At 36.5% G+C, this 26,020-nt stretch overlaps 3 protein-coding genes and 1 long non-coding RNA gene across 4 annotated transcripts; all 4 read right to left on the reverse strand.

Moving 5' to 3' along the window:
- LOC110776370 (uncharacterized) lies at positions 1-3,313 on the reverse strand. Its single transcript, XM_021980926.2, has 6 exons — positions 3,173-3,313; positions 2,428-2,625; positions 2,223-2,336; positions 2,044-2,119; positions 354-449; positions 1-269 (listed from the first exon to the last, which is right to left on the reverse strand). The coding sequence occupies exons 1-6, from the start codon at positions 3,187-3,189 to the stop codon at positions 174-176; spliced, it is 597 nt and encodes a 198-aa protein (XP_021836618.1). The 5' UTR covers positions 3,190-3,313; the 3' UTR covers positions 1-173.
- Positions 2,580-10,135, reverse strand: LOC110776593 (uncharacterized). The gene is made up of 11 exons (XM_056841903.1): positions 10,113-10,135; positions 9,918-9,987; positions 9,351-9,641; positions 9,032-9,238; positions 8,858-8,950; positions 6,606-6,738; positions 4,323-4,675; positions 3,986-4,246; positions 3,827-3,892; positions 3,640-3,729; positions 2,580-3,491 (listed from the first exon to the last, which is right to left on the reverse strand). Exons 1-11 carry the CDS (start codon positions 10,133-10,135, stop codon positions 3,303-3,305), a joined length of 1,776 nt encoding a protein of 591 aa, XP_056697881.1. The 3' UTR covers positions 2,580-3,302.
- On the reverse strand, positions 9,502-16,569 carry LOC110780119 (uncharacterized). The gene is made up of 3 exons (XM_056827341.1): positions 16,157-16,569; positions 10,148-13,522; positions 9,502-9,641 (listed from the first exon to the last, which is right to left on the reverse strand). The coding sequence occupies exon 2, from the start codon at positions 13,145-13,147 to the stop codon at positions 10,154-10,156; it is 2,994 nt and encodes a 997-aa protein (XP_056683319.1). The 5' UTR covers positions 13,148-13,522; positions 16,157-16,569; the 3' UTR covers positions 9,502-9,641; positions 10,148-10,153.
- Positions 16,570-21,314: 4,745 nt separating this feature from the next.
- On the reverse strand, positions 21,315-23,339 carry LOC110776371 (uncharacterized). Its single transcript, XR_002530104.2, has 4 exons — positions 22,665-23,339; positions 21,982-22,101; positions 21,792-21,895; positions 21,315-21,610 (listed from the first exon to the last, which is right to left on the reverse strand). It is a non-coding gene; the product is annotated as an uncharacterized lncRNA (long non-coding RNA).
- Positions 23,340-26,020: the final 2,681 nt, after the last annotated feature.

A 26,020-nucleotide genomic window follows, 5' to 3' on the forward strand; every position in this document is an offset into this window, starting at 1 on the left:
TTCCACAATCAAAACAGAAATATATTAATATTATGAAACCAGTATTACAATATTTTATATCCTTCGCGGAAAACAACCTAAATATTCAAAACCATTCATAATCTTCACTACAAAAATCCAAAAAGCTTAAATAAGACTACATACGCATAATGATTTCACTCCAAATTCCTAAATTAACTAGCAAAGTAGAGAATATGGTGCGCCAACTCAATTTTTACTTCATCAATTTGTTCCGTGCTATAGTTGGGCCATAAACAATCTGAAAAGTACTGTACAAATTGAAAAAAGATTGTAATCAATAATGAAAACAGTAGTTTTAATACTAACATAAAATATTAAAAAAATAATAATACCTTTTCTGGAATTTGTGATTGGTTATGATTTACAATTTCCCGCATGAACCTTAGGACATAGTAACCGCAATCAACATTATTTGTCTGACGGGGACACTACACACCAAACAATAAACAATGTAACATTAATCTAGAAGTTCAAAGAAAGTATAAGGTACAACATGATAGTAAAGTTAATCTAGAACTTCTTACTTGTAGATTGCAATATTCTCACTAATGTATAATAGGTAGTAGATTCAAAACCCCTCTAATCCATTTATAATTTATAGTTTGTAATATTTGCGTGGCTTTGCAGAACAAAAATAAATTATAGTAGTATTTCGTAGTATATTGGTGACTAATTCTTGCAATATTGGCCTATACAAAAAATAAAAAAATTAACAAAAAAAATAGAAAGACAAAATAAATACTTCCGTATTTGATAAGTTAGCCGTTTGGAGATGGGATGGTAGATTGATGGATAGAGAGAAGGAAAGTGACAGAATAAACAATGCCAAATCATGTTTCCTAGTAAGGGTTTAATACTCTGATATCCCTAATAACCAGAGTAGTAGAGTGTAATTCACAGACCGCCCTAGAGTAACGTCTCGTGAGCACCAGCTACAAAAGGACAGTACCTAACCAGGTTGAAGCTTCTAGTCACAGTTCTATGCATGTTCCTTGACTAAGGATTATAGGTTATACGGCTTCTATTTTAAAAGGTAAGTTCCTATCCAAGTTAACTTTATCATTCCTAACTCTCATACTCCCTCATTGCATCAACTATCCAAAGCTTAAAATTCTATTCTTCCCTATCCACAAAGCTAGCTGACACAAAACACATAATTTTTCACAGCACAGTCAACAACTCAAAGTTAATCCTAAACAGCAGGGGAACGCGACAAGGAAATACAAAGTTTTCAAAACGATGAACAGAGATCAAGGTTTTTCTGGTTAGGAACTAAAACGTTAATGGTATCACCTATACATAGCAGCAGACACAAAATGGACAAGGGAACTCAACTACCTTATAAACCAAAGTGGGGTAAAACTTAATTCTCAAAATTCAAAATACAGATGCAATGTTTAATTCTTACCAACCATGCAACTAACTTAGGCAAAGTCTTAAAACCAGATTTCCATGTTACACAGAACATCAAGCTTACTTTATAAATAAGCTCAGACCACAAGCACCATAAAAATACAAACCGACCACAAAGGCATAATTATTGGAATATTGGATCACCTGGTTTTTCACTACTTTAAAGTAGGGGAAAATTGAATAAGTAGTAAGAGTAAGTCTAAGGTGTTTAAGGTTTCCCGACAAGACTTCGACTACTCGTACAACAACTACTACTACTACTAGTACTACCATTGCGTAGTCTGCCGAGGCTGTTTGCTGCTCAAAAGTAGTGACTACAGTTCTGTTGTTATCTGTTGTTGATGCAGTGGGTCAGTGCTGGTGTAGGATTGATGGTAAGGTTTTAGCGTGGCTGAATGCTAGGTTAGGTCAGGTCAGATAGTGGTTGCAGTCCTGCTTTTTGAATTGGTATTGGTAGTAAAAGAAGAGGCAGTAAAGGAAGTCGTTCAGTGCAAGCTGGTTATGCAGTTCAGAAGATGCAGTTGTGTTTTTATGTCAATTCGGGTCAAATTTGACCTGAGTTCTTGTCTCTATTGTTATTGCAAAAATAAAAGAAGTGAATACAAGTACCTGAATTTTTGACCATGTTGTATTCTTCTTCATCTTTTTAGCTGCTCCAATTTGATTTTGATATATAAGTAATGCCCTGTAAAATGGGAAATAATAAAAGGTGAACAATATTACACATAAAAGTTTGTCAAATATGTGGACCAAAAAAATCAGAACGACAATCATATAATCAAGCTTACGTGTCCACAACACTGCGTAAATCATGACCAGTAGGACGATTTTCCTCTCGTAAAGGATCCAAATAATAGACAACATCAGCTTCTGGGTCAATTACACATAGAATCCAATGACGCCTACAGAACATGTTCGTGAATTACAAGTTATTATAACAAATACATACCTTATAATTTTTAAGGCGTACAATAGATACAAGATTGAACTAACCCAGCATTGTACGGTGCCAAAAATATACTTCCCTTCCTTGCATTTTCCTGAAGTGCATCAACAATATATCTTGATCGTTCTACACGGTTCTCCTGAATCTTTTCTTCCTTCCTACTTTGCACCACTAAAGATATTGAGTATGGACATAAAAATTCAAAGTTGCTCTTTCCTTTTGCTTGGCAATTACGATACAATAACCTGTAAGAACCACGCAAGAAGTTAAGGTAACTACGCAAGCTATTGATAAACAACAAAGTACAAGTAAAGGTGTTTGGTAAAAATGGCTTGTCATTATGAACTCTCTAGTCTCTAGCAGACTGTGCTTAATTAGTCTGTTAGCAGACTAAACAAAGTAGTGTTGCAAATAAAAAGGAAGTTGGGCAGTAGGCCAGTAGCAATGGGTATAGTGCATTTTGTGTGTTCCACTGGTGTCTACGATGATAAAAGGAAATTCTCAACTCCGTGTACTACTGGTGTCTGCGATAATCAAAAGAATCAACAGATCATGAATACAAAATATGTAGGTGTGAATAACTGACTTCAAGTTGCAACATGTATCCCTGCTATTTTGTGAGCTTTAAAGCATTAATATAATCAAGCAATCTTCCCTATTGGTGTGTACGATAATAAAAATAATCAGCAGAATACAAAATATGTAGGTGTCATTCACTTTTTCAAACTGTTCTGCAGAAGCTAAAAAGGCTTATTTTTTTCTAATTGCAAGGAAAATAATGATCAGACTTACATGATATATGCAGACATGTGACAAGCACCTATCTCTTCTTGGGCGATTAGTTGAAAAATCTCCTCCTTGCCAAAAAAAAATATGTTGAGCTTGATTTACCACTGCTTTTTCTAGAGGTATCATGATCTGTTCATCTTCTTTCATTTTTTTTAGCATACATAAAAGTCAGCCTTAGTTCGTGGGGTAGCGTGTCAACATTGAGAACCACCTTCTTGTCATCAGCTTTGAACATGGCTTTAGACACTGACATTATCTTTGGATTCTTTGCTTGAGAAGATCGAGCAACTTCTTTTTCCTTGTCTTTGAGTATCATTGGTGTCTGTATCATCCTCCCCAAAAATATATTAAGAGAAAACTCATGTTAGTTAAAGTTATTTGATTACTCTATGCGATCCAAATTAAAATTATGATTAAGCTTAAGCGTAATGTATGCGGTTAGAAGTAAATGAATAACACTAAGGATCAACCTTCGCATCACTTTGTCCCGGGACCTTAGTGCTGCTTTTCTTCACTGTAATTGGTGCAGTCTGCATGCATGGAATGGCGCTTGTTTGGTTCTGCACATTTAGATATAAAAAAACTTAATGTTAGTTAAGGTCAGTTTTTAACTATTTTCATGCTACTGATAAATAAAACGTTAAGGTCAGTTTTTACATCTTTCTGTGCTGGAACCTTGGTGCTGCTTTTCTGATTTGTAGTCGGTGTACTTTGCATTTTGTTCTGCACGTTCATATTTGTATTATACCTCTTGCTACATTGATATATTTCATTATGTAATAAATTGGGAAAGGATGAGTAAAATAATTAATAAACCTTCTCGGCAAGAATAACTAAATGACTAGGCCATGCGACGTGAGTGCCTAGAGCTTCATTCAGAGTATATGCTTCATCTTTAAGAGGAATCGGTAAAAGTGCCTCTTGCTCAGAAACATACTCAATAGACACTCTTACATGGTTAGGTAATAGTGGCACACCATGTACAACACGTGCAACATTGGGGATGTTATGCACCTTCCCTGTAGCCACAACACGATAACTAGGGTCTGATAGTGCAAGTTCGCATGCAGTCAAGCCCTATTTTATCATGGATTTTAGTAGTTAGACACACAAAAATAATTATTTCTAATACAAAGCCGAGTTTAGATTCTACCTCTGGAAATTCTATAGGGATGTTGTGGTTTGGAATGAATTCTCCCTCGTGATCTTCAGTAGTGGCAGTGCTTAGGTTGTCATGTGTCATCTGGCTTTGACCTGTTTTAACTATCGACCTCAACTCCTTTAGCTCATTTGACATAACCATGACTACTGATTTTAGATCCTTTAACTCATCTCGCGACTCCTTGGGATTTTTCAAGCTTCCAAAATAATATGTGATACTGACACCGAAACCAACACCCCTCACACGCCCACCATGCTCAACCTTATTTCCTAAGGCTTTAAAGAGTACATCCTCACGACCCGAATTCGAAAACTCTCCATTAGCTGCACGTTTTTCTAGAATTTCTTGTAAAGCACAGTTGATAAAAAAATAACGGATTTTTCATAAAATACCCCCGAATTATGGCGTAATTCACCAAATGCCCCTCGACTTTCAGAAATTCACCAAATGCCCCTCACAAATGACTTAATACCCAAAATACCCTTACTAATGACGCGCCGTTAGTCCTCCGTTAGCCTAATTTTTAAATTCACCAAATACCCCTATTTTATAACTTATTTCATATAATACCCCTATTCTGAAACTTAATTCACCAAATACACATAACTTAAAATTACCCATTTTGATGCTCAGCGGCTAGTTTTTATGTTTGAAAATTAGCCGTTGCTTATTGTTTGCTTATAAAAACCCCTTTTCTGACTATTTATTGTAGTTTTTCTATTGTTTTGTTAATTTCATATCATTTTTGTCATGAGTTTTCTTTCAAAATCATCATCCACACCCATGAATCCACATATGTAAGAGTCCCAAACAATTTCTAATATTATGGGAGGAAATTTCCATCTGAGGCTCCGATACAACACTCAGTAAGTTTCAATTATGATCCAATAAGTTCAGGCCTCATCCAGTAAAGACAATGCACTTTAGCTGAGCAAAAGGCCAAAAAACCCCATTTTCAAAGGGATCTTATGTAAGTGAAGCTGAAGTAATTCAATCTAAAGCTAACACCTTAATTTTCTTATTGTCCGAATGGTAAAGAAACTAAGAAATCAAGTTCAATAACACATATATTTTTATCACAACCTCGATTTCAACGTGGATTCATGATGTGAAAATCTTGAGTTTGGAGGCAAATCTTTGTGCCAAGATTCATGTTTTTTCACTGGTTCATGAGCTTTGGAACATACCTTAGTTTCATTTTTTTTTCTTGTTCCCTCAAATCCAAAAATAGACATTTGTCCATAAATCTGACCATGTCAATAGGACCTAGCTCAAAAGAAAAGTGGGAAAACCTTTATGCCTCGACTGTAAGGTTGAGAGAAAGTTAGGAGATTGAAGAAAGATGTTTGGAGGCAGTAGAGACAGGAGACAAAAGGGAGTTAACGTTAAATATGTGGCATGGAAGCAATAGAAGCCGAGGTAGCTGGAACATATGCGTTAGAATAAAATTAATAAGAGCTTTATTTTTAATCTGTTTGCATATGTTAAAGATATTTCCCATATTGAAAAAGGAATACCTTCCGATTGCATGGTAAATATAATTAATTGGTCACATAAAGAATAAGGTACAAAAGAAGTAGCTATTTTCTTGAAGAGTTGCGACGTTTTGAGGTGTTTTTAGGAGTGTTTTATGTTTTAGTGTTGTACCGGAGCTTCAGATTGAGTGTTGTATCAGATATTCGGATGTCAAATTTTCTCCCATGATAACAAAATTTATTTGGGACTCTTACATATGTGGACTCATTGGGTGTGGATGATGATTTTGAAAGAAAACTCATGACAAAAATGATATGAAATTAACAAAATAATAGGAAAACTACAATAAACCGTCAGAAAAAGAGTATTTATAAGCAAACAATAAGCAACGGCTAATTTTCAAACACAAAAACTAGCCGTTGAGCATCAAAATGAGTAATTTTAAGTTATTGGTATTTGGTGAATTAAGTTTCTGAATAAGGGTATTTGGTGAAATAAGTATTAAAATAGGGGTATTTGGTGAATTTGAAAATTAGGTTAACGGAGGACTAACGGCGCATCATTAGTAAGGGTATTTTGGGTATTAAGTCATTTGTGAGGGGCATTTGGTGAATTTCTGAAAGTCGAGGGGCATTTGGTGAATTACGCCAAAATTCGGGGGTATTTCATGAAAAATCCGAAAAAATAATTTGGATTAGAGAATACATGCCTTTCTTTCAAGAGTTAGCCACTATTTCCCTTTTCTTTTTACAAGAGGAACGGAAGTCTGGTTGTAGAAGTAAAAAGGCTTGAATATACTCACAATTTTATCCACAACTTCTTGAGCCTTCTCTGAAATCTTATTCGTTTTTTTGTCACTCCTCACAGCTTTCCACATAGATGCTCGTGGTATTGAGGTCACGGGATTACCCTTGGAAGCCAGCTCAACTAACTGCATCAATATTTGAGTGAAAAGAACAAATAAAAAAAAAGAAGCTCATAGTTTTGTTCATTCCAAAAGGGACAAAAACATTGCATCAGTTTTGTCAACACTTTGATTTTTCTTCTTCATTTTGGAGTCTGAATGAATGAATACAAATCTTGAATACAGAGCACTAGACACTTTGACAGGGCAAACAAAACTTATGTGATGAGCTGGTATGACACGAATAAGGAAACCCATGATCAATTGAAGGTTATATTGTCTTCTTTTTTCTTTTGGGTTAAGCTTAACAGTTGTGGTACTCTTATAACATATTATGTTGTCAGTTATACCTCTTAATTATTGTTCTTTTACAATTTTTATAAGATACAATTTTTATAAGGTATCGTATTTGCTCAACCTCTTCTCTCTTTGCGTTTTTTTTTTGTGAGCTGGTATTTGAATTTTGAACCTAAGTGACGAATTAGGATTTGTACAGTTATTGGTGTCATATTGTTTGCTAATTACACCAACCCAATTCCAAGAAAACTTAGTGAATAAACTGCAAAGCTAGATGATTTGCCGAAGAAGCAGAAAAGATATTTTTTAATCTCTGTTTCTTCACTGAAATATAGTGTGACCATTATATCAAAAAAGGATGGTGAACCAATGCAAGGATAAATCAACAGTAGGAAGCATTTGTATTGTTATTTAACTATCCATATAAGTGAAACAACTACTGTGAATTTGTGTGCAATATTTTGACAGCAATAGAATTCTAATTGCTTAGTTTTATCTTACCTGATATATATATTTAGGACAAGGTTGTGAGAACATGACTGGCCTTGCTGCTGTTGTCTATTAATTGCAAAGAGAATTCATTTTGATGTAGGCAGAGAAAAAAGCTCGACTTGGCTGTAGAACATTGCTTTCACTACAATGTTCTGCTGTATCGTTCGTGTATTTTAATAAAAAAGAGTTCTTCTCTGACACCTCAACACTGGCAGCTAATAACTGGATAGTTGTTTTATTTAGCATCTCTATAGGTTATGACTAGCAGGGAGCTTTTTTGAAGGGTTTTGTTTACTGAAATTCAGCAGAAATGGGGAACTAAATTAATTGATAGACCACGACTGTGTATTTTCCTAAATAACTCCAAATTTAAGATTTTGAGTTGTCTATGATATTATTCACTGAGATTTCTGTCTTTGTCCCCAAATCCTTCCGGTATTATGATATTATTCACTGAGATTCACTGAGTTATGATAAAGTTAATTTTATGTCCAATAAAAGAGAGTTATGTTTAACTAGGTTAACACAAAGCTATGGTTAGTGGGTATTAGTTATTATGCATGCGTACGTAGGGTTAGTTTTTTGTAGATCCTGACAATAGATTGTAAAATACACCGTACTCAGTGTAGGTAATATATTATAGACTGATTAAGCATTGAAACATCAAGTGTGAGCTCCAAGAAAATAAGAAGATAATAGGCCTTAAGCATATAACGATTCAACAACATAACTACAGTTTGGTTAGCCTCTTCCATTATTTTTTAATCTCTGTTTCTTCACTGAAATATGATATTGCAGTTCTTGGTTTGTTTTCCGTGCAATCAAAGATCTTTACTTTCAGAATATGCAGGACACCTATTGTTTGTGGAAGATGAATTGGGATTAAATGAACATCTAGCTACTTTAGTTTCTTGCTTCCTTGAGTTTGAAATATTGTTTTAATCAGCCACCATTTCTGCTGGTCTTTGCTGTGACCAGCAGCAGCAAGCTGAACTTCTCTTTTATAACAAGCTGCCGTCTTCAATTTTTATAAGATACATGCCTACATATACTGAATTTGAATTAGAAAAGTTGGCTTCCTGTTTATTCCTAGCTGTGGTGCAGATGGCTAGCCTCTTCCATTTTCTTATGCTATACTGTATTAGTTATCATTGGAGATTTAAATTGAAGGACTTTGCTTTCCAAACTGACCTTTCCGCACATGGGGGAAATGGGAAAGGTTATGCAAATTTTATGTAAGTAGTCTATTTTAAAATTCTATATTTTTTTCTTATTTTTGCATTTTAGGCAGGCAGTAATTCTACACAAGGGATATGTATAAAAAATCTCCAACTGTTGCATCATTGATACAACTTACCATATCTTGCTCTAAGCGAGCACATCCTCTGCGAGAACGCTTCTGAGGATATTTGTTTTCCTTTGCTCTATCTCGATTATCCTCACTTGTTTTCTGTTAAATTTTGATAGTCATTGTGTTCAGTTCAGAAATGTACTAAACATTAAAGGTTAGAACTGTAAGTAAGGAATTTACCTTAAATTTATCAGTCAATCGGCTGCTTACAAAGGCCTTCCAATCAGATTCCTCGATAAAAGGATATAGCTCAGGCGGATCATCACATACATTCCCTTCTTTATCATGTAAAAATTTTATGGTCAGGAGGCACTTAAATTCCCTCATCTTGTCTGATGCTTTAGAAATGATCCATTTCTTCCTTTGTTCATGAACATTAAATGTTGCCTATTAGAAAACAAAATCAGTAAATCATCTTTTATTCAACAAAATAATTGATATATACAGAATAAGAAATAAAAAACTACTGCAAAGTCATAGTTTAGCCCAAAATAGTTACCGAGACATCTTCCCATATTGCATTTTTTAATGCATCAGGAACACGGTCCCAATTTTCATAACTGATGGGAATTGTACTTGATGTTGTAGCCCCCAAATAACTCGACATGGTCACACTATTTCTACCAATAGGCTGACCCCTTGAGTTCCACTGCACCGGGAACACAATCTTTCTATTCCTAGCACGGACAACCTTCTTCATGCGAGTCGCACCACGCTTAGTTGTTGTTGGCCTATTTCTTTTGAAAGGAGAATCTGTACCGTCATCATCTTGCTGATTAGATCCCATTTCCTGTAAGATTAAGACAAAAAAAAAGCAGCAGTAAGCATAATGTACAGCAACAGTAGCAGGCTAGCAGCTATTAAAAGGAGACTACAGGCACAAAATACAAATCCGGGTCAACCAAAGAAACCAAATGAAAACTAAGCTATAGACTTCATTAGTGGAAACCAAAAATAAAAATTACCTGAATTAACAAAGGGCATACAGAAACCACACAGATAAACATAAAAAAATGATGATGCTACTACATTTTAAGGAGGATTACTAACTGCAAATAATACTAACTTGTCTATATTCCAAGTATATTAACCCATACTGATAACAACAGATAAGTGAAACAATGCGAATACGGGAACTGCCAATGTAACAAATGCCGTTAACCACAAAATCCAAAATATACCATCAGCACCAAAACCAAGTTACCACAAAACCTGCAAATGTAAAATATAAAATACTGAAAATCTGCATTCGAATTATCACACTTTTGAAACAACAGTAGACATCAAACTCCTTACAATATCTCATCCTTTTAAAATCTTTCGTTTCTTTCGGGGAGGTTGAATTCGGTGTTTCTGAAATGCCCCAGCTCGACCAACAGTCTTGCTTGGTCTGATCCATATCCCTTCCGAATGGTCACTTCTCTTATACAACTCATCTCCATTAGAATTGTCATCAAATGATAGCAATGCTTCAGGGAATTGATGCTCTTCAAATTCATTTCCCATATCTTCTTCAACGTGGTCAGCACTATCACTCCTTCTGTTTGTAGATAAGACAATGTTCCAGTTCTTATCCTTTGGGTCAGCAACAAAGAAAATCTGTCTTGCTTGAGATGCTAATATGAATGGCTCCTCTGTATAGCTTGCCCTCCTGAAATCAACTCGAGTGAAACTCAAATTATCAACTTCAATGCCGTTATTGTTCCCGACCCACTTACATCTGAAGACAGGTATCCTAAACCTGTTATAATCCAGCTCCCATATGTTATCAATGACCCCATAGTATGACATGCTTGCATAAACAGGATTTTTGTCTTTTACAGTTGAAATATGCATAGCCTCGGCCTCAAGAGTCACACCACTGTTCTGCATTGTACTTTGATAATCTCGGTCCTCCGTATAGAAAGTATAACCATTAATTCGATAAGCAGAATAGGACATGACCTCCATACGAGGACCTCGAAATAAAGCTTTTAATCTTTCACAAACAGAATCTGGGCTCCATTCCAACTGTTCAGAAACTCGTGTCCGTAGCCAATCAATAAAAGAGAGATTGTGGTGAGATGCTATCCAAGCTTCAGTTCTAGCTAGATTCAAGTCCCTTAACAAAGCCATGTGTTCAGCTACATAAGGCTCAACCTCAGCACTGTTGTGCAGCACATACAAGTGTGCTCTACGCCAGTCATCACGAGCTATGGATATCACTTCATTTCCAACAATACCTTTTCCTGTTGTTGTGATGCATCGCGGCTCTGGAAGACCAACAGGGTCAAAATTGAAGAGATATTCACTGCAAAAATCAACAGCCTCTTCTGCTAGATATCGTTGAACCATGCAACCTTCTGGCCGACTACGATTCATCACGTACCCTTTTAAGACTTTCATAAAACGCTCAATTGGGTACATCCATCTCAAATAAGCCGGCCCACATAGTTGTGTTTCTCGAACTAAGTGAACAGTAAGATGAACCATTATATCAAAAAAGGATGGTGGAAAAAACATCTCCAGCTCACACAAAGTGACAGCAAGTTCCTTTTGCAGAGCAGTTAATTTTTGAGGGTCTATGACTTTCCGACATATTTCTGCAAAGAAAAAGCAAAGCCTTGTGATGGCTCTTCGAACACGTTCTGGTAAAATAGACCTCAAAGAAACTGGCAGTATATGCTCCAATAGAATATGGCTATCATGAGACTTTAAACCTATTAATTTCAAGTCTTTCATAGACACAAGACTACTGATATTTGAAGAATAACCCTCTGGAACTTTAACTCCCTTTAAAAACTCACAGAAAGCAACCTTCTCTTTCCTTGATAAGGTATGACATGCTGGAGGTAGATATGTACGCCCATTCTTATTCTGTGGATGCAATTCTTCTCTAATACCCATGTCAACCAAATCCAACCTTGATTTTTTACCATCTTTAGTTTTTCCTGGCACGTTAAGCAAAGTCCCAAGCAGACTCTCGAACACATTCTTTTCAATGTGCATAACGTCAAGAAAATTCCGCACGTACAACGAACTCCAATATGGAAGATCGAAAAATATGGACCTCTTCTTATAACCACTGCTGGGAAGAAGATCTGCATTCTGTTTTCCAAATTTCACATTCAACCCTTTCACTTTTTCAAGAACTTGGTCACCCGTCAGTGGCACAGGTGCTTTACGACCTTCTGTTTTCCCGTTAAAAGCCTTCTTTTGTCTTCGATAATGATGATCTGAAGGCAAAAATCGACGATAAGCTGGATAAATAACTTTACCACACTTCTTTAAGTAAGTGTCAGACGTTCCAACATCGCATATAGGACATGCCTTATATCCTTTGTTGCAATACCCAGACAGATTTCTATATGCAGGAAAGTCATTTATTGTTCCATACACCATAGCCCTCAAAGTAAAATTCTCATTACAAGATGCATCAAAAACTTCAACACCCGTGTCCCACAGCATCTTCAAGTCTTCAATAAGGGGGGCAAGATAAACATCAATATCATTCCCAGGTTGTTTTGGCCCTGAGATTAACATAGACATCATCATATATTTCCTTTTCATACACAACTCTGGAGGTAAGTTATATATAACCATAATAACTGGCCATACACTATATGAGCTGCTTTGACCGCCAAACGGGTTCATGCCATCAGTAGCAAGTGCAAGACGCAAATTTCTATCCTCACGTGCAAAATCAGGAAAATCTGTATTAATTTTGATCCATTGTGGACAATCAGCAGGGTGTCTAAGCATACCATCATCATACTTTTTCCTCCCATTCGCATGCCAAGTCAAGTTTTTCGCATCTTCCGGACTACTAAACAAGCGTCTCAGTCTTGGTACAATTGGAAAGTACCATAACACTTTGGCAGGAACTCCTTTCTTCTTGTATCGCGACACATTACATTCAGGACATCTCTTTAATGAGGCATACTCCTTCCTATACAAAATGCAATCATTACGACATGCATGTATCCTCTCATAACTCATGCCCATCGAACCTAACATCTTTTGGGACTCACGAGAGCTACTAAGAATTGTATTATCCTTAGGCAACACCACTTTAAGAAAATTAAGTAACTTTGTAAAGCTTTTATCAGTCCACCCGCCGCCTGTTTTGATGTTATACAATCCTAAAATAGTGGACAGTCGCGTGTGGTCTGTGCAACCATGGTATAAGGGTGTTTCTACATCCTTAGTTATGTTTTCAAACATTCCTGGACAATCTTGTAAACCCTCAATCACACGTGTTAACTCCTCTAAGCGATCGGCATCCCACATATTCTCTTCATTTAGCTCATTGTCCATTGCACAACCCCAATCACGAGACACCAAGCTTAATCCATGTTACTCTAGATTTTGGAAATTCTCTCTCATCCTAATCTCCGTCGAGATTACTGCCTTAGCCCTGTACTATCATCTGTATAATAAAGTCACATCACCAACCTCAACATGACGTACCCAATTTATGTAGCTTTCATCAATTCCATAAATGGTCAAATGATCTCTTAGTTCTTCAACATCGAGTCGGCTATGAAAACAACATTCAAGACAGGGACATATAATTCTATTCGGATCTTTAGCATGTTTAACCGCAAAAGAAATGAACTCTTCCATTCCTTTCTCATATTCTCCTCCTGTACGGTCTTTCGACATCCACTTTCTATCCATTGTTAATTGTTACTATACCGAAGGAGGAATGAAAGTAAACAGTTAGTGCTAGCAAAAGTCTAAAACCTAGATTAGCAGTTGATATGCAGAATGAAAAACATTCTGTCCAAGTAGACAACAAAGAGATACGACAAGGAAAAAGTAGAGAGGATGAAATGATGAAAGTATTAGCAAAATAGATAGCTACATCTGAATAAATATGCAGCTGAAGTTATATTTTGAAACTGAATTGTTTCTCCCCATACACTTTCTAAATTTATAGGAGACACGCACATGTCTCCTTAACCATCTTTAGTGTGATGTCTTAGTCTAGTTGTTTATTAAGCAGGCCCTATCATATAAAACAGATCCTTAGTTATGCTTTCATAAGGTCACTGTAAACCAACAATTCACAGCAAAAGGGATAACCTGACAGAATATTTTTAACCTGACCTATCTTTAAGTTCCTGGAGTAAAAATCAGTAGATTAGGCAATGGTATTATATTCATATGTCAGTTATCAAGTTAAATTGCGTAAGAACATTTTAACTGGATTATCCTTGATTAAGGTGGGCAGATTGTATCTGGGGTGATTCATACTCATCTTTGCAGGTTATTGCTGAGAACCTTTCTGAAGAGGTGATTGCAGGTCTGAAAGAAATGTTTAAAATGATAGACGCTGATGGTAGTGGAAATATCACCCTTGAGGAGTTAAAAAAGGGATTGGAAAAAGTTGGTGCCAATCTCAAGGATTCTGAAATTGTGGGGTTAATGCAAGCAGTAAGTTATACTATTTCACATTTATATACAGAAACTCCATGACCAACAGAAGCTACCAGTAGGTCCAGCAATTGTTGCCCTTAATAAAGGAAATTACTCCTGAAACTTTAATGAGAAAAATGAATTACTCCAGGATTTAAAGGCATCTCCCAAGTCCTGCAAGGTCAGTCACCCCCATGAAAATGTTCTCAATAACTTAAATGATGCCCGAGTAGGAAAAAGATACAAAATGTAGCATCAATAGCTTGAAACTGCTGGGCACTTGGACAGTTTCTTACAAGATATTAAAGCACATTCCTCTCAACAATTGCTTAATCCTAATCACCATACCATACATTGTGAATGACTGGATCCCGAGGTGTTATTTGGAAAAAAAAAATTGTATGTGCTATGAACTGAGTATCCCTTTCAAACATTGGCATCAACATAACAAGACACTTCAGACGATCCCAGGGGAATAACAGCAGTTGGATGTGAATTGGATGTAAAGCAAATAATTAGGATTTATCTGATGCTAATGCCCTTGACTCCTTCTGTTATGTGCTACAGTTTTTGTTCATCCCAATGATTCTATTACACAAAACATAGCAGCTAAACAATGCAAAGACCATTCCCTCCAAGATTAACTATGTTGTAGCACATAACACATACACAAAGTTTCTCATCTGGCCATTCATTTATTTGGCATGACCAAGACTGCAGTTTGACAAAATATTTCACCTCTTTGGAGCCGGAGTCTTCCTTTGGATTTGAGATGGGCTAGTGATTTGGATGGGGGCATTTTTGTAACTACTTGTGGATTTCTGATAGTGTAACCGAAGAAGACACTAGAAGAATCTATTGCTCATAGTGAGGTCCTGGAAAACAAGAGTTTAAACATGGCAATGAATTTGCGAGATGCTATGGTAAAAATGAAATTGTGAGATCTCCCTTTATTTAGTCTGCAAGAAGACTTCTCTTGAAATGGAAATTCCCTGGAAAATAAGTATAAAACCAGGATATGCACCATAAGAAAGGCTGTATCGATGGGTTAATAGAGTAAAAAATGGCACTCCTGCCCAAAATCCTTTTAGCATCAAACCTACTTCCTAACCGAACATTTAAACTTGACTAACTGAAAGAAATGAGAGGATATCCATCAGTAAAAATTTGAAGAACCTGTAGAAAAATCCATCCCAACAAAAGTGCCACAGCAGTCCTCGCCCCTCTCCCTTGCCCGAGTTATTAGAGTATATTTTGTTCTAACACCATGCTCCTAACCAAAAATATAGAAGTAAACCCTCAGCCCATTTTAGCTCGGTGGTGAAATTGACGATTTTTCTTAAGTACAGCTGAATTGAGCTAAAAGTACAATGGATTGTTTATGGAACACCTACAGAATACAACTAAAACAATCTAAAACAAAGCTTAACCCCTTCCTCCCAATCAATTTTTTCAATGAAACGCATCAACCAAACTCATATCAATGAATCCACATCCAATTTGAACAAATTAAACATCACAGAAATAGTAAACAATTAATAAGAAGGACAAAGGTAACACCTACAGAATACAACTAAAACAATCTAAAACAAAGCTTAACCCCTTCCCCCAATCAATTTTTTCAATGAAACGCATCAACCAAACTCATATCAATGAATCCACATTTAATTCGAACGAATTCAACATCACAGAAACAGTCATTAAACAATAAGGCCCAAACAATTAATAAGAAGGACAAAGGTAACACCTACAGAATACAACTAAAACAATCTAAAACAAAGCTTAACCCCTTCCCCCCAATCAATTTTTTCAATGAAACGCATCAACCAAACTCATATCAATGAATCCACATCCAATTCGAACAAATTAAACATCACAGAAATACGAAGGACAAAGGTAACGTACCTAGGTTGGCAGATGTATTGCAAATTTCCCATTCTCAACCGTGACAATATATATTGCAAATTTCCTATCCTCATCCTTCGACAGATATGAGAATTCAATCAAATTAGAACCAAATTAATAATTCAAACAATGAACCCTAAAAGAATCATGAAGAATATAGAACGAAATAATCAAGAAGCAGTAACGAATTCATATAAATATTCTGATGGATAAACCACGAAATCCAAAGCAGCGTAGGAGTAGGAGAGTGGAGAAGCAGTTTCATCAAGTTACGTTCCTCCAAAACTGGATCAGGGGGAAAGAGATCTGAGTGCGCCAAACACCGACTGGATATGATCGAAATATTTTTTATTTTATTTTATTGATGAACGTGGGTATATCACGGATATATTTGAGAAGTTTGCACCAGTGTTTTTTTTAATTGGGTTTTCTTTTAATGATGGCCCGTTATTAAAGCCTTATTTCTTACACCGGTTTAGTATAAAGCGTTGTCTTATTTATTAACCGTTGTAAATGATACCCATTTATAACAATGGTTTAAATAAGACTGTTGTCATATGCATTGCCGATTTTTTAAAACTACTTGTCACAACGGTTCCTTGTTAAAATGTTGTTATATTGATCGTTGGATTATGTAACATTTGTAGTAGTGTTCCTCTTATGTGCTGCTCGTGGCTAGCTCGAGGTGCCACACTCCTTCCTTTTTCTTTCCCCTTTCGTTAAGGATAGATTGGAAACAAATTGTGGGTGATCATGCAAGATTTTGTTATTGATGATGTTGCTACTGCTTTTAATTGATATTGTTGCTTCTTTTAATTGATTGTTGTTAGTGTTGGAATTCTTGTTGTTATCGAGGATGTTCGAGTTGTTGTTGTGGTTATATTTGTTAGTGTTATAATTGTTGTTGGTGCCGCTGCACTTGTTGCCGCTGTTGCAATTGCATTCAGCACAAACTTCTGGTTGTCCCGTTTTCTCAGTCTTTTATTCATTTTTTAGGTTCTTATTTCCAAACAAAAATTGTAGATATCTTCGATTTTTTAAATTTAGGCTCAAGAATCACTCAATTTGGAGCCGTATTTTAGGAGATAAGCCATTCTGAAGCTAACCGTTGCTGCTATTGCTGTGGTGTCAACACCAGCTTATGTTTCTCTTATTTCGACGATCTTCTGATCATTTTGAGCTCTTGTTCTCTGAAAAAGAATTGTATATCTCTGCGACTAGATGAACTTAGGCTCAAGAATAACTTGATTCGGAGCTGTGTGCTAGGAGATACGCCCTTCTTAAAGCTACTGTTGTTGCTGCCTTCGTCTAGTTATTGTCGGCGTTGTTGATGATGATAATTATTTGTAATAGTATTGATGCTGTCCTTGATCTTGTTGTTTTAGTTATTTTTATTGTTATTATTAATGTCTTATTGTAGATAGTATTGATACTAGTTCTATTTTTAGTGTTATTATTGATGTTGGTTGGTTTTCTATGTATGTTAATAGATGAATTTGAGATTCATGAGTTATTTTATAAAATCAATTATTAATGAATTGCATATCTTACGTTAGTGATAAGTTGGATAATTGGGTAGTTAGCTAAAGCTCTAACACTTTGGTTTCTTAAAGTATATTAAGGATTTATGTTGAAAACTATGAGGAACTTTTTGAGAATTGGAGAAAGGAGTTTAAGGTGATTGAGGGATTTATTGATTGATTTTTGCCGTATGTGGCGATTCGAAATTAATTATCACCGTATGTGGCAAGATGGTAAACCGTCCTCATCTCTGGTGTGACTGTTCAGGGACTCCCGGGTCACAATAAAAGCTAGAGTTGGGGGGTGTGCACACTAGAGGTTATTGAATGTACTGTCAGGGGCTCCCGGGTACACATTAAATAGACTGTCAGGGTCTCCCGGGTCTATCTATTATTTAGTAGATTGTCAGGGACTCCCGGATCCACTTAGAATGGAGAAGTGCAAGAATTTGGGAATGTAACAGAAGAATGGAGAAGTGCAAGAATTTGGGGATGTAAGAGATGAGTATGATTAGAGAAAGAGCTCTAATACAAATATGTTAGTATTCTCTAATACTTACTTAACTACTAACCGGACTCAGTTTGTTCCATCTTTTGTTATTCAAAAATTTGTTTGGGAACGATGTTTTTGAATGTATTCTTTTTGGTATTATATCTTCATTTACTTAAATGTTCACATGATTTTTCTTAATATTTGATTAAGGTAGGGTTGCGGTACTCAGCTTTTGCTGACTTGTGTTTTCCTTGTTTGTTGTTTGTGTTGCTCTCCCATTTGCGATTGAACCTGCGATGACCCATTAATTATGGTGAGAAGGAGATGCAGGTAATGGCGTTGAATTTTTTGGTACACGTGAAGTAAAGTTGAGAACTTAGCCAAAGTGTACTTCTATGGAAGACTTTAAATAATTGTGTATAAGTTATTTGAAGTCTTTTAGTTATATAGTGTGAATAGTACTTAGCTTTGCATCTACTTTATAAGTAGGTGTAGCAGTAACACCCTGATGGTGTATTGGGAAATTTTATTTGTTGGAATGATGTAATTGAAGCAGGTTAAAGAAATTATGACGTAATTCCCTAAATAATATTTTAGGTTGTCCATATTTAGGGGAAGTGCTGCCGATTTTTTTTTTTTTTTAATAATTAGATAAGTTAATATTTAATTAGTGTCTTTAAAATAGGCTTAAATATGGGGGGTGTTACAAGGGCAGTGCTGCTGCCTTGTGCTCTCGTGCCACGCGCTTGCTCGCTGCATTCGTACCGCATGGGCGACGAGCTCCCTTGCTCGTCATCGCATGCCCGCACTATACAACGCCCCTTAAGGGTAACACTTAGCGTCCATTGCTTTGTGCGTGCATGATTCGTGAGCGGATTTCATAAAAATCAAAACTTTATAATTTAAATTTATAGACGAATTAATAAATCATATTAATTTCATAAATTTAGGGCGAAAAATCGAAAATTTATTATTCAAATTAATTTCCGATCAAGATTATTTTCATGGATTCAAATCTAGGTCATAAAACTTTAAACTTTTCAATTTTAACAAATTCTATGGTGCTTTTTAATCATGTATTCCTAATTAAGTTGCTAATTAATTATGAAAATCAAATCAAATTCTAAATTATTCGTATTTCAACAAATTAATTACAATTACAAATTAGGTTGTATAGTTAACAAGCTTAGGCATTAAAATTGTTAAACATATACAGTAGGTCAATCATAGATTCAAGATTTACAAACAAGAATCGCAAATATTTAATTTAACATCTTAAAAATTACAAATTTTGCGTTCGAAAAACTAAAACCTCCGAAAAGTCATAGTTAGGCTTCGAATTTTAGAATTCTGGGTTCGGCATCAAATCTTTGATTTCAGTCAAAATTTTAAAACGTCGTTTACATGCGAAAATCACTATAAAATTATACGTTTCCGACCATTATTGACTAAATTGCCGAAAATTATGCGAACATAAAATTAAATAATCGCACGAATTTGCAATTAATTACAAAAAACGAAATTAATCACCTCTTTAATTCATTGCAAATTTATAAAATTTAACCATGTTAAATATAATTTATTATGGAATTAATTAGAGGCTCCTGATACCACTGTTAGGTTATGATAAATATTCCCCTCAAAAAAAAAAAGGTTATGATAAATATAAAGCATATATATTTCATGCGGAAAAACCATAAAGCCAGGAATCCAAATTAATTGTCACATAACAATTAGCATAATTTAGGATACATACTTATGTAGCGTGCCCTCCCTAGTTGCTCCCGAACCGAACAAGAACAAGTTTAGGACTCCAAGTGTCGTCCCTCCGTAGATAGTCCACAGCACGCTCGGATCCGCCTTAGATTTAATTAACTAGAATTCAACCTAAGGTTTTAAGTTATTCGAATATAATTTGTGGCAAATTATTAACTTTAGTTTTAACCTTAAAACTATATGAATACTTGAATTGATTGATTATAAATTGTGAATGCCATCACCTATTTATAAGGTAGGATTATCGGAACTAGAAACCTACTAGGATTCAATTAATCTAATCTTATTAGAATTAGATATTAATTAAAACTATTAAGTTAATGTTTAATTCAACAACTAACTCAAGTAGCTTTAGGAAATTAATCATTAATCTAATCCTAATCGCTTAAGGATTCGATGCATGCACGAACTCAACGCACACACGCACGCACAAGGGGCGTTGGGCGCGCGCGCGCGGAGTGCTCGGCCCAGCAGCGCTGCAGCCCACGAGTGGGCGTGCCAGCCTGCTGGCCTCGCTGGGAGTGGCCTTGCGCTTTGCTTTGCTGGGGCCTTGCGATGCTTGCGGGCCGCCTTGCTGCCTTGATGCGTGTGGGCTTTGCTAGGCGCAGGCCTGGCTTCGTGCTGGGCCTTGCGTCTAGCAAGCTCGTCCGATGTTCATTTCGTACGACGCGCTTCCGATTAATTTTCCGATTCCGGAATTCATTTCCGATTCGAACAATATTTAATATTTCCGATTCCGAAATTAATTTCCGTTTCGAACAAATATTTAATATTTTTTATTCCGGAGTTATCTTCCGATTCCGATAATATTTCCGATTCCCACAATATTTCCGTTTCCGGCAATATTTCCGATCCCGGCAATATTTCCATTTCCGATAATATTTTCCGATACGTACCATGTTTCCGTTTCCGGCAACATCTACGACTTGGATAATATTTATATTTCCGATACGATCCATATTTCCGTCACTACTACAAAAATGGGCAAAGAGACCTGTCCAAAATGGCCTAAGAGACCCCATTTAAGGGGGTCTCTAGATGGGGGGGTCTCTTTATAAAAGAGACCCCTCATCTAGAGGGGGTCTGTTTGTTAAAAACAAGAGACCCGTTATTTAAGAAAATGGGTCTCTTTGAATATTTTAATATTATTTTATCCAACAAACTCAGACCCCATATGTAACATAAGAGGTCTCTTTGAGTTTTTTAATATTTCTATAATTAACAAACTCAGACCCCATATGTTAGATATGGGGTCTCTTTGAATATTTTACTAGTTTTTATTAATATTTTCGAGAGAGCCCTTTTTATACCTAACGGGTCTCTTTTCATAAATTTTTATTAAAAAAAAATTAGCATAAATAATTTTCGGCCTAAAAATCAGCATTTAACCAATTTGGTAATTCCAAATAATTCGTAAAATTACAAAAAAAAATTCACATTTACATCAATTGTAATCTCCAAAAATATAAAATAAAATAAAGCTCAAAAGTGTACATAATTGTGACAAGATTAAAAAATTGAGAATAATAATTATTAGCAATGCGGGCAAAATCATATGTTGGCCTCCAACTCTGTTTGGGTGGTTTCTGAATCTGAACTTCCCAATGCGGGCAAAAGCATATGTTCGCCTCCAACTATGTTCCCCATGTGATTCAACATGACATCCTAATAACAAATACAAAGCCAGATAAACACCAAACATGTAAAATATGAACTACAAATCCCCAATAAACTAAATAGTAATTACATTTCTGAGGTAGAATGTAGAAATTGTTTAAACTCAAAGTTAGGAATCTGAAAAGTGATCAATGAAGAATGAGATGTCAAAGCAATAAAGTCTACTTACATAAGCCACTTTCTCCTTGGAGCTATCTGCAAAGATCCTCTTAATTGCTGAAACCAACCTCCTTTTTTCCCATTTTGCTAGCATATATTACTGTAATTTACATGCTGCACCACCAAAGGAAATGAATCTCAGTCCCAAACGAATGTACATTTGGATGTAGAATATACAGAGATAAATGATACCCAGATACCTCAAATTAGGCCACAAGTCTTACATCACTCAACGAGAATTATGAAGTCCATCCCTCTTCGATCCATCCACAAGAATGCAATTTTTTGTTATGTCCAAAATTCATATGTTGACGGGGTTCCTACAGAATGGACCAACATGTGTGAAGTAATTGTGAGAGCTATTAAGTACAATATACATTTTAATTGAATTTCCCATATGAATTTTTTTAAGATTAACAAAACCAACTCAAGAATTATGAATTTCATCAGGTATTAACCCCACATAAATCAAACCCAAAACGCCTTCATCCACTAATTAACCATTTAAAAAATATTCAACTTCTCAACAAACTGACATTAGTATACTTTCTGGGATTTATTGATTTATATACTACACACATTAATAGATAGATACATAACCAAATCGTCTACCACAATTCACAAATCATCTGGTGTTCACTGATAAAAAGACGTCAAGGTAGCTGTTCACAATAATGAAATGAACAATCTCTAATTTTACTACCGCAACATCGTCAACAATCAAAAGCCACACTAATCCAGATCCAACGATCTACAAAAACAGATCTAAAAATACAATATGCAAATCAACAAAACCCTAAAAATACACCCTTCTTAATCAAAATAAAATCAAATCATAAAACATTGACCATCATAAAAAATAGTAAAAATAATGAAATCTTACAGTAATAGAAGATCCAATGTTTAAAATGGTTGACCACGAACAAGACCGTCGGTACCATCCATAGAAAAAATCACAACCATATTCTCCCCAAAATGTGGCGCAACCTCAAGAACACATTGAATCGGGATCGATCAATAGATCGAACCATCATCGAATTAAACATCGACAAGATGACGACAACACCGATGTTCAAGACGACGACAACGCCGATCAACTCCTTTCTAACCGACCATTTTTCGGTGAATTAATCGATGATTTATGGAGTCCAGCCACTCCGAACTTTGGGGAAGTCTGAGCTACCGGAGCGTAGTGATAAAGGATGAAAGAGTGTGAGTTTGGAAGTTTGGAGGCTGGGAGGCTGGCGAGTTTGAAAGAACAAAAGGCAATGAATTTTATTTATTTTTGTAATTTAGGAGGAAGAAAGAGACCCGTGTTCTTAGCTATTAGGTCTTCGTCCCAATTTTTTTTTTTCAACCGCAATACTAGTGGACCCGATGACAAGTAGAGACCCGTTAGCTTATTTAGGGGGTCTTTTCTCTTTTAGACTTGGTACGATTTGTGGGTCCCGTACACATTAGAGACCCGTTATCACTAATATAAGATCTCCTATATTAAAGAGACCCGTTATGTTATTCAACGGGTCTTTTGTTGAGGGTCTCTTTGCCTATTTTTGTAGTAGTGCGTTTCCGGAAATATCATCGTTTCCGGAGTATTCATCATTTGCCTTTTGACGATTTTAGCTCCCACTGGAACCGAGATCCGTCAATTCCGAATATCCATAAATATAGTATTTAATTCACTTAAATACTTGACCGTTCACGTACTATTTTTGTGACCCTACGGGTTCAGCCAAGAGTAAGCTGTGGATTAATATTATTAATTCCACTCGAACTGAAGCGGCCTCTAGCTAGGCATACAGTTCACTTGATCTCACTGAATTATTAACTTGTATAATTAATTAATACTGAACCGCATTTATTAGACTTATCATTGAATGCATACTTGGATCAAGGGCATTATTTCCTTCACAACCCACACCGATGAAATCCAAGGATGTGCCTGCTTTCAGGAAACGCAATTTACTGGAAAAAGAGAAATACTTAGTATGTTTCATTAAGAATAGCTCTAAGGCGGGTATCAGCAATAGTGATATAATAAAAATACTGTCCGAGGAGAGGGACGAAGTGGAAAATCTGCCATGTAATTCAAGGGACATTCAAAAGATGAACAAGGAAGAGGTGAAGTTGAATCTAAGTGGTGGTGATGCCCGGGAAATGGTTGATTACTTTCACAAGTTGACAACTGATAATCAGAACTTCTTCCACATGGAAAGGTACGCGGAAGGAGGTGGTCTTCAAGATATAGTTTGGGTTGATGCGAGGAGCAGGGCAGCGTACGAAGAGTTTGGAGATGTAGTAGTCTTCGATGCCACGTACCTAACCAATAAGTACCGTCTTCCATATGCAAACTTTTGCGGTGTGAATCATCACCTGCAGACGATACTCTTTGGTTGTGCACTGCTTTCTCGTGAGACTGAAGAGACTTACACATGGTTGTTTACCACTTGGTTAAACTGCATGTCAGGCAAAGCTCCTAGTGGGATATTAACTGATCAGGATCCTGCAATGAGGAGAGCATTGAAGGAGACCTTGAAAGATACAACACATAGGTGGTGTTTGTGGCATATTCTCCAAAAGTTCCCCAAATACTTGAATAAGCATGAGAACTATGAAGATTTGAAGGCTGATCTAGAGAATGTAATATATGATAGCAGTGATCCCGTTACTTTTGAAAAGAGTTGGAATGATGTCATTGTTCACTACGGCATCAAAGGACATGCCAATTACACATGGTTGGAAGGTATAAATTTCAAAATACGATTTATGTTGTTTAATAATAATGATTTCTGTTGTTTACTAGACTTTTTTGTGTGTGAAGATATGTATAAGGAGAGGCATATGTGGATTCCATCGTATATGAAAGATGTTTTTTGGGCTGGCATGCGGACCACCCAACGTTCTGAGAGTTATAATCACTTCTTCATAGGATATGTGGATCGCAACACATACCTTTACCAGTTTATGCAGAGTTATCTTAAGGCCATGGCGAAAAAGGTCATGGATGAACACTCGGCAGATAGGAGTGATCAACGGTTTGTTAGGCAGCTTGCAACCGTGTTCCATGTTGAGACATTGTTCCGGAGGATCTACACAGATCGTGCGTATTGGTTGGTGCAAGAGGAGGTCCGAAAGATCTGCTACACGGCGGGGGAGGTATCCAGAACCATCACATGTGATACTGGTACTATAATTGAGTATATTTTTGATGACCGGAAGTGGATTAAACCAAAGAATTCAAGGGCTGCTGAAATACCGACTGAGAATCGAGTGAAATATGTGGTAACATATAACTCCTCAACCCATGACGCATATTGCCAATGCAAGGGGTTTGAATGTAGGGGTATAATGTGTAGGCACATTATTAAGGTGCATGACATGAAGGGTATTCGTGAAGATATGATTCCCGAGATATTTATTCTGCGAAGATGGAGGAAGGACATACCAAGGAAGCATACAAGGGTCAAGGTCCCGTATCATGATCCGTCTAAGACGGAGGATGTAGTTAGATATGACTCCATGATGCGAAACTTGGAGTCAATTTGCTCAAAGGCATCATCGTACCAGGAAAGCATGTCAGTTGTGACAGAAATGCTGAGTTTAATGGATATCCGGGTTGACGAGGTAATCGTAATGGTGAAACAAAAGAGGCTTAAGGATGCACAAGCTGAATCTGTGACAAATGACAATGTTTTCGCCACTCCGTCGTCTGTGGCCAATGACAAGGTTGTGGGCACTCCGTCGTCTGTCCCTGATACTCCTCAATCTGTGGCTATGATAAATTCCCAATGTTGTCGGCCTGATCAGACCCCGGTTAATGATAATGTTTCCCACAAACGGAAGGCTGATGTAGCAACTCCTATCACTGCTGAGGAGGGAAGCTGTGATGTAGGTTCTTTTACTGGTACTGAGTTCGTCAAGGATCCTCCTATTCCAGAAAGAAAATCCCACAGGGAAACAAGTAAGAGGTACCTAGCGTGTACTGAGCCGGGAAGTAAGAAGATTGCTGCAAGGAAAAAGGCGGAGGCTGCAAGACTAGAAAAGGTGAGGAACCCGGTGTCTAGGTGCTTGACAGACCAATTAAATGTGGATGGATCACAATCGTGTCGGTCCTTTGGTGGAATTCAACTGGGGAATGTGGATGAAAGTATTCGCTACTACACTAACAACGTTGAAGGTGATGGTGGTGGTGGTGGTACCGGAGTTTAATGGGCTCTGCTCGGCTCGGCTCATATTAAC

This window comes from Spinacia oleracea, chromosome 4, assembly GCF_020520425.1.
Source record: "Spinacia oleracea cultivar Varoflay chromosome 4, BTI_SOV_V1, whole genome shotgun sequence".
Lineage (NCBI taxonomy): Eukaryota > Viridiplantae > Streptophyta > Magnoliopsida > Caryophyllales > Amaranthaceae > Spinacia > Spinacia oleracea.

Bases quoted from the DNA above. Each gene is read 5' to 3' on its own strand.
- LOC110776370 (XM_021980926.2), bottom strand. The intron at 2,120-2,222 runs GTAAGCTTGATT...CCCATTTTACAG, and splicing joins TTACGCAGTGTTGTGGACAC to GGCATTACTTATATATCAAA. The intron at 450-2,043 runs GTACTTGTATTC...TTTGGTGTGTAG, and splicing joins CAACATGGTCAAAAATTCAG to TGTCCCCGTCAGACAAATAA.
- LOC110776593 (XM_056841903.1), bottom strand. From the start codon at position 10,135: ATGTCTACTGTTGTTTCAAAAGT. The intron at 8,951-9,031 runs GTAAATTCCTTA...AAAATTTAACAG, and splicing joins GATTGACTGATAAATTTAAG to AAAACAAGTGAGGATAATCG. The intron at 6,739-8,857 runs GTAAGTTGTATC...ATATTGATGCAG, and splicing joins CTCGCTTAGAGCAAGATATG to TTAGTTGAGCTGGCTTCCAA.
- LOC110780119 (XM_056827341.1), bottom strand. From the start codon at position 13,147: ATGGACAATGAGCTAAATGAAGAGAATATGTGGGATGCCGATCGCTTA.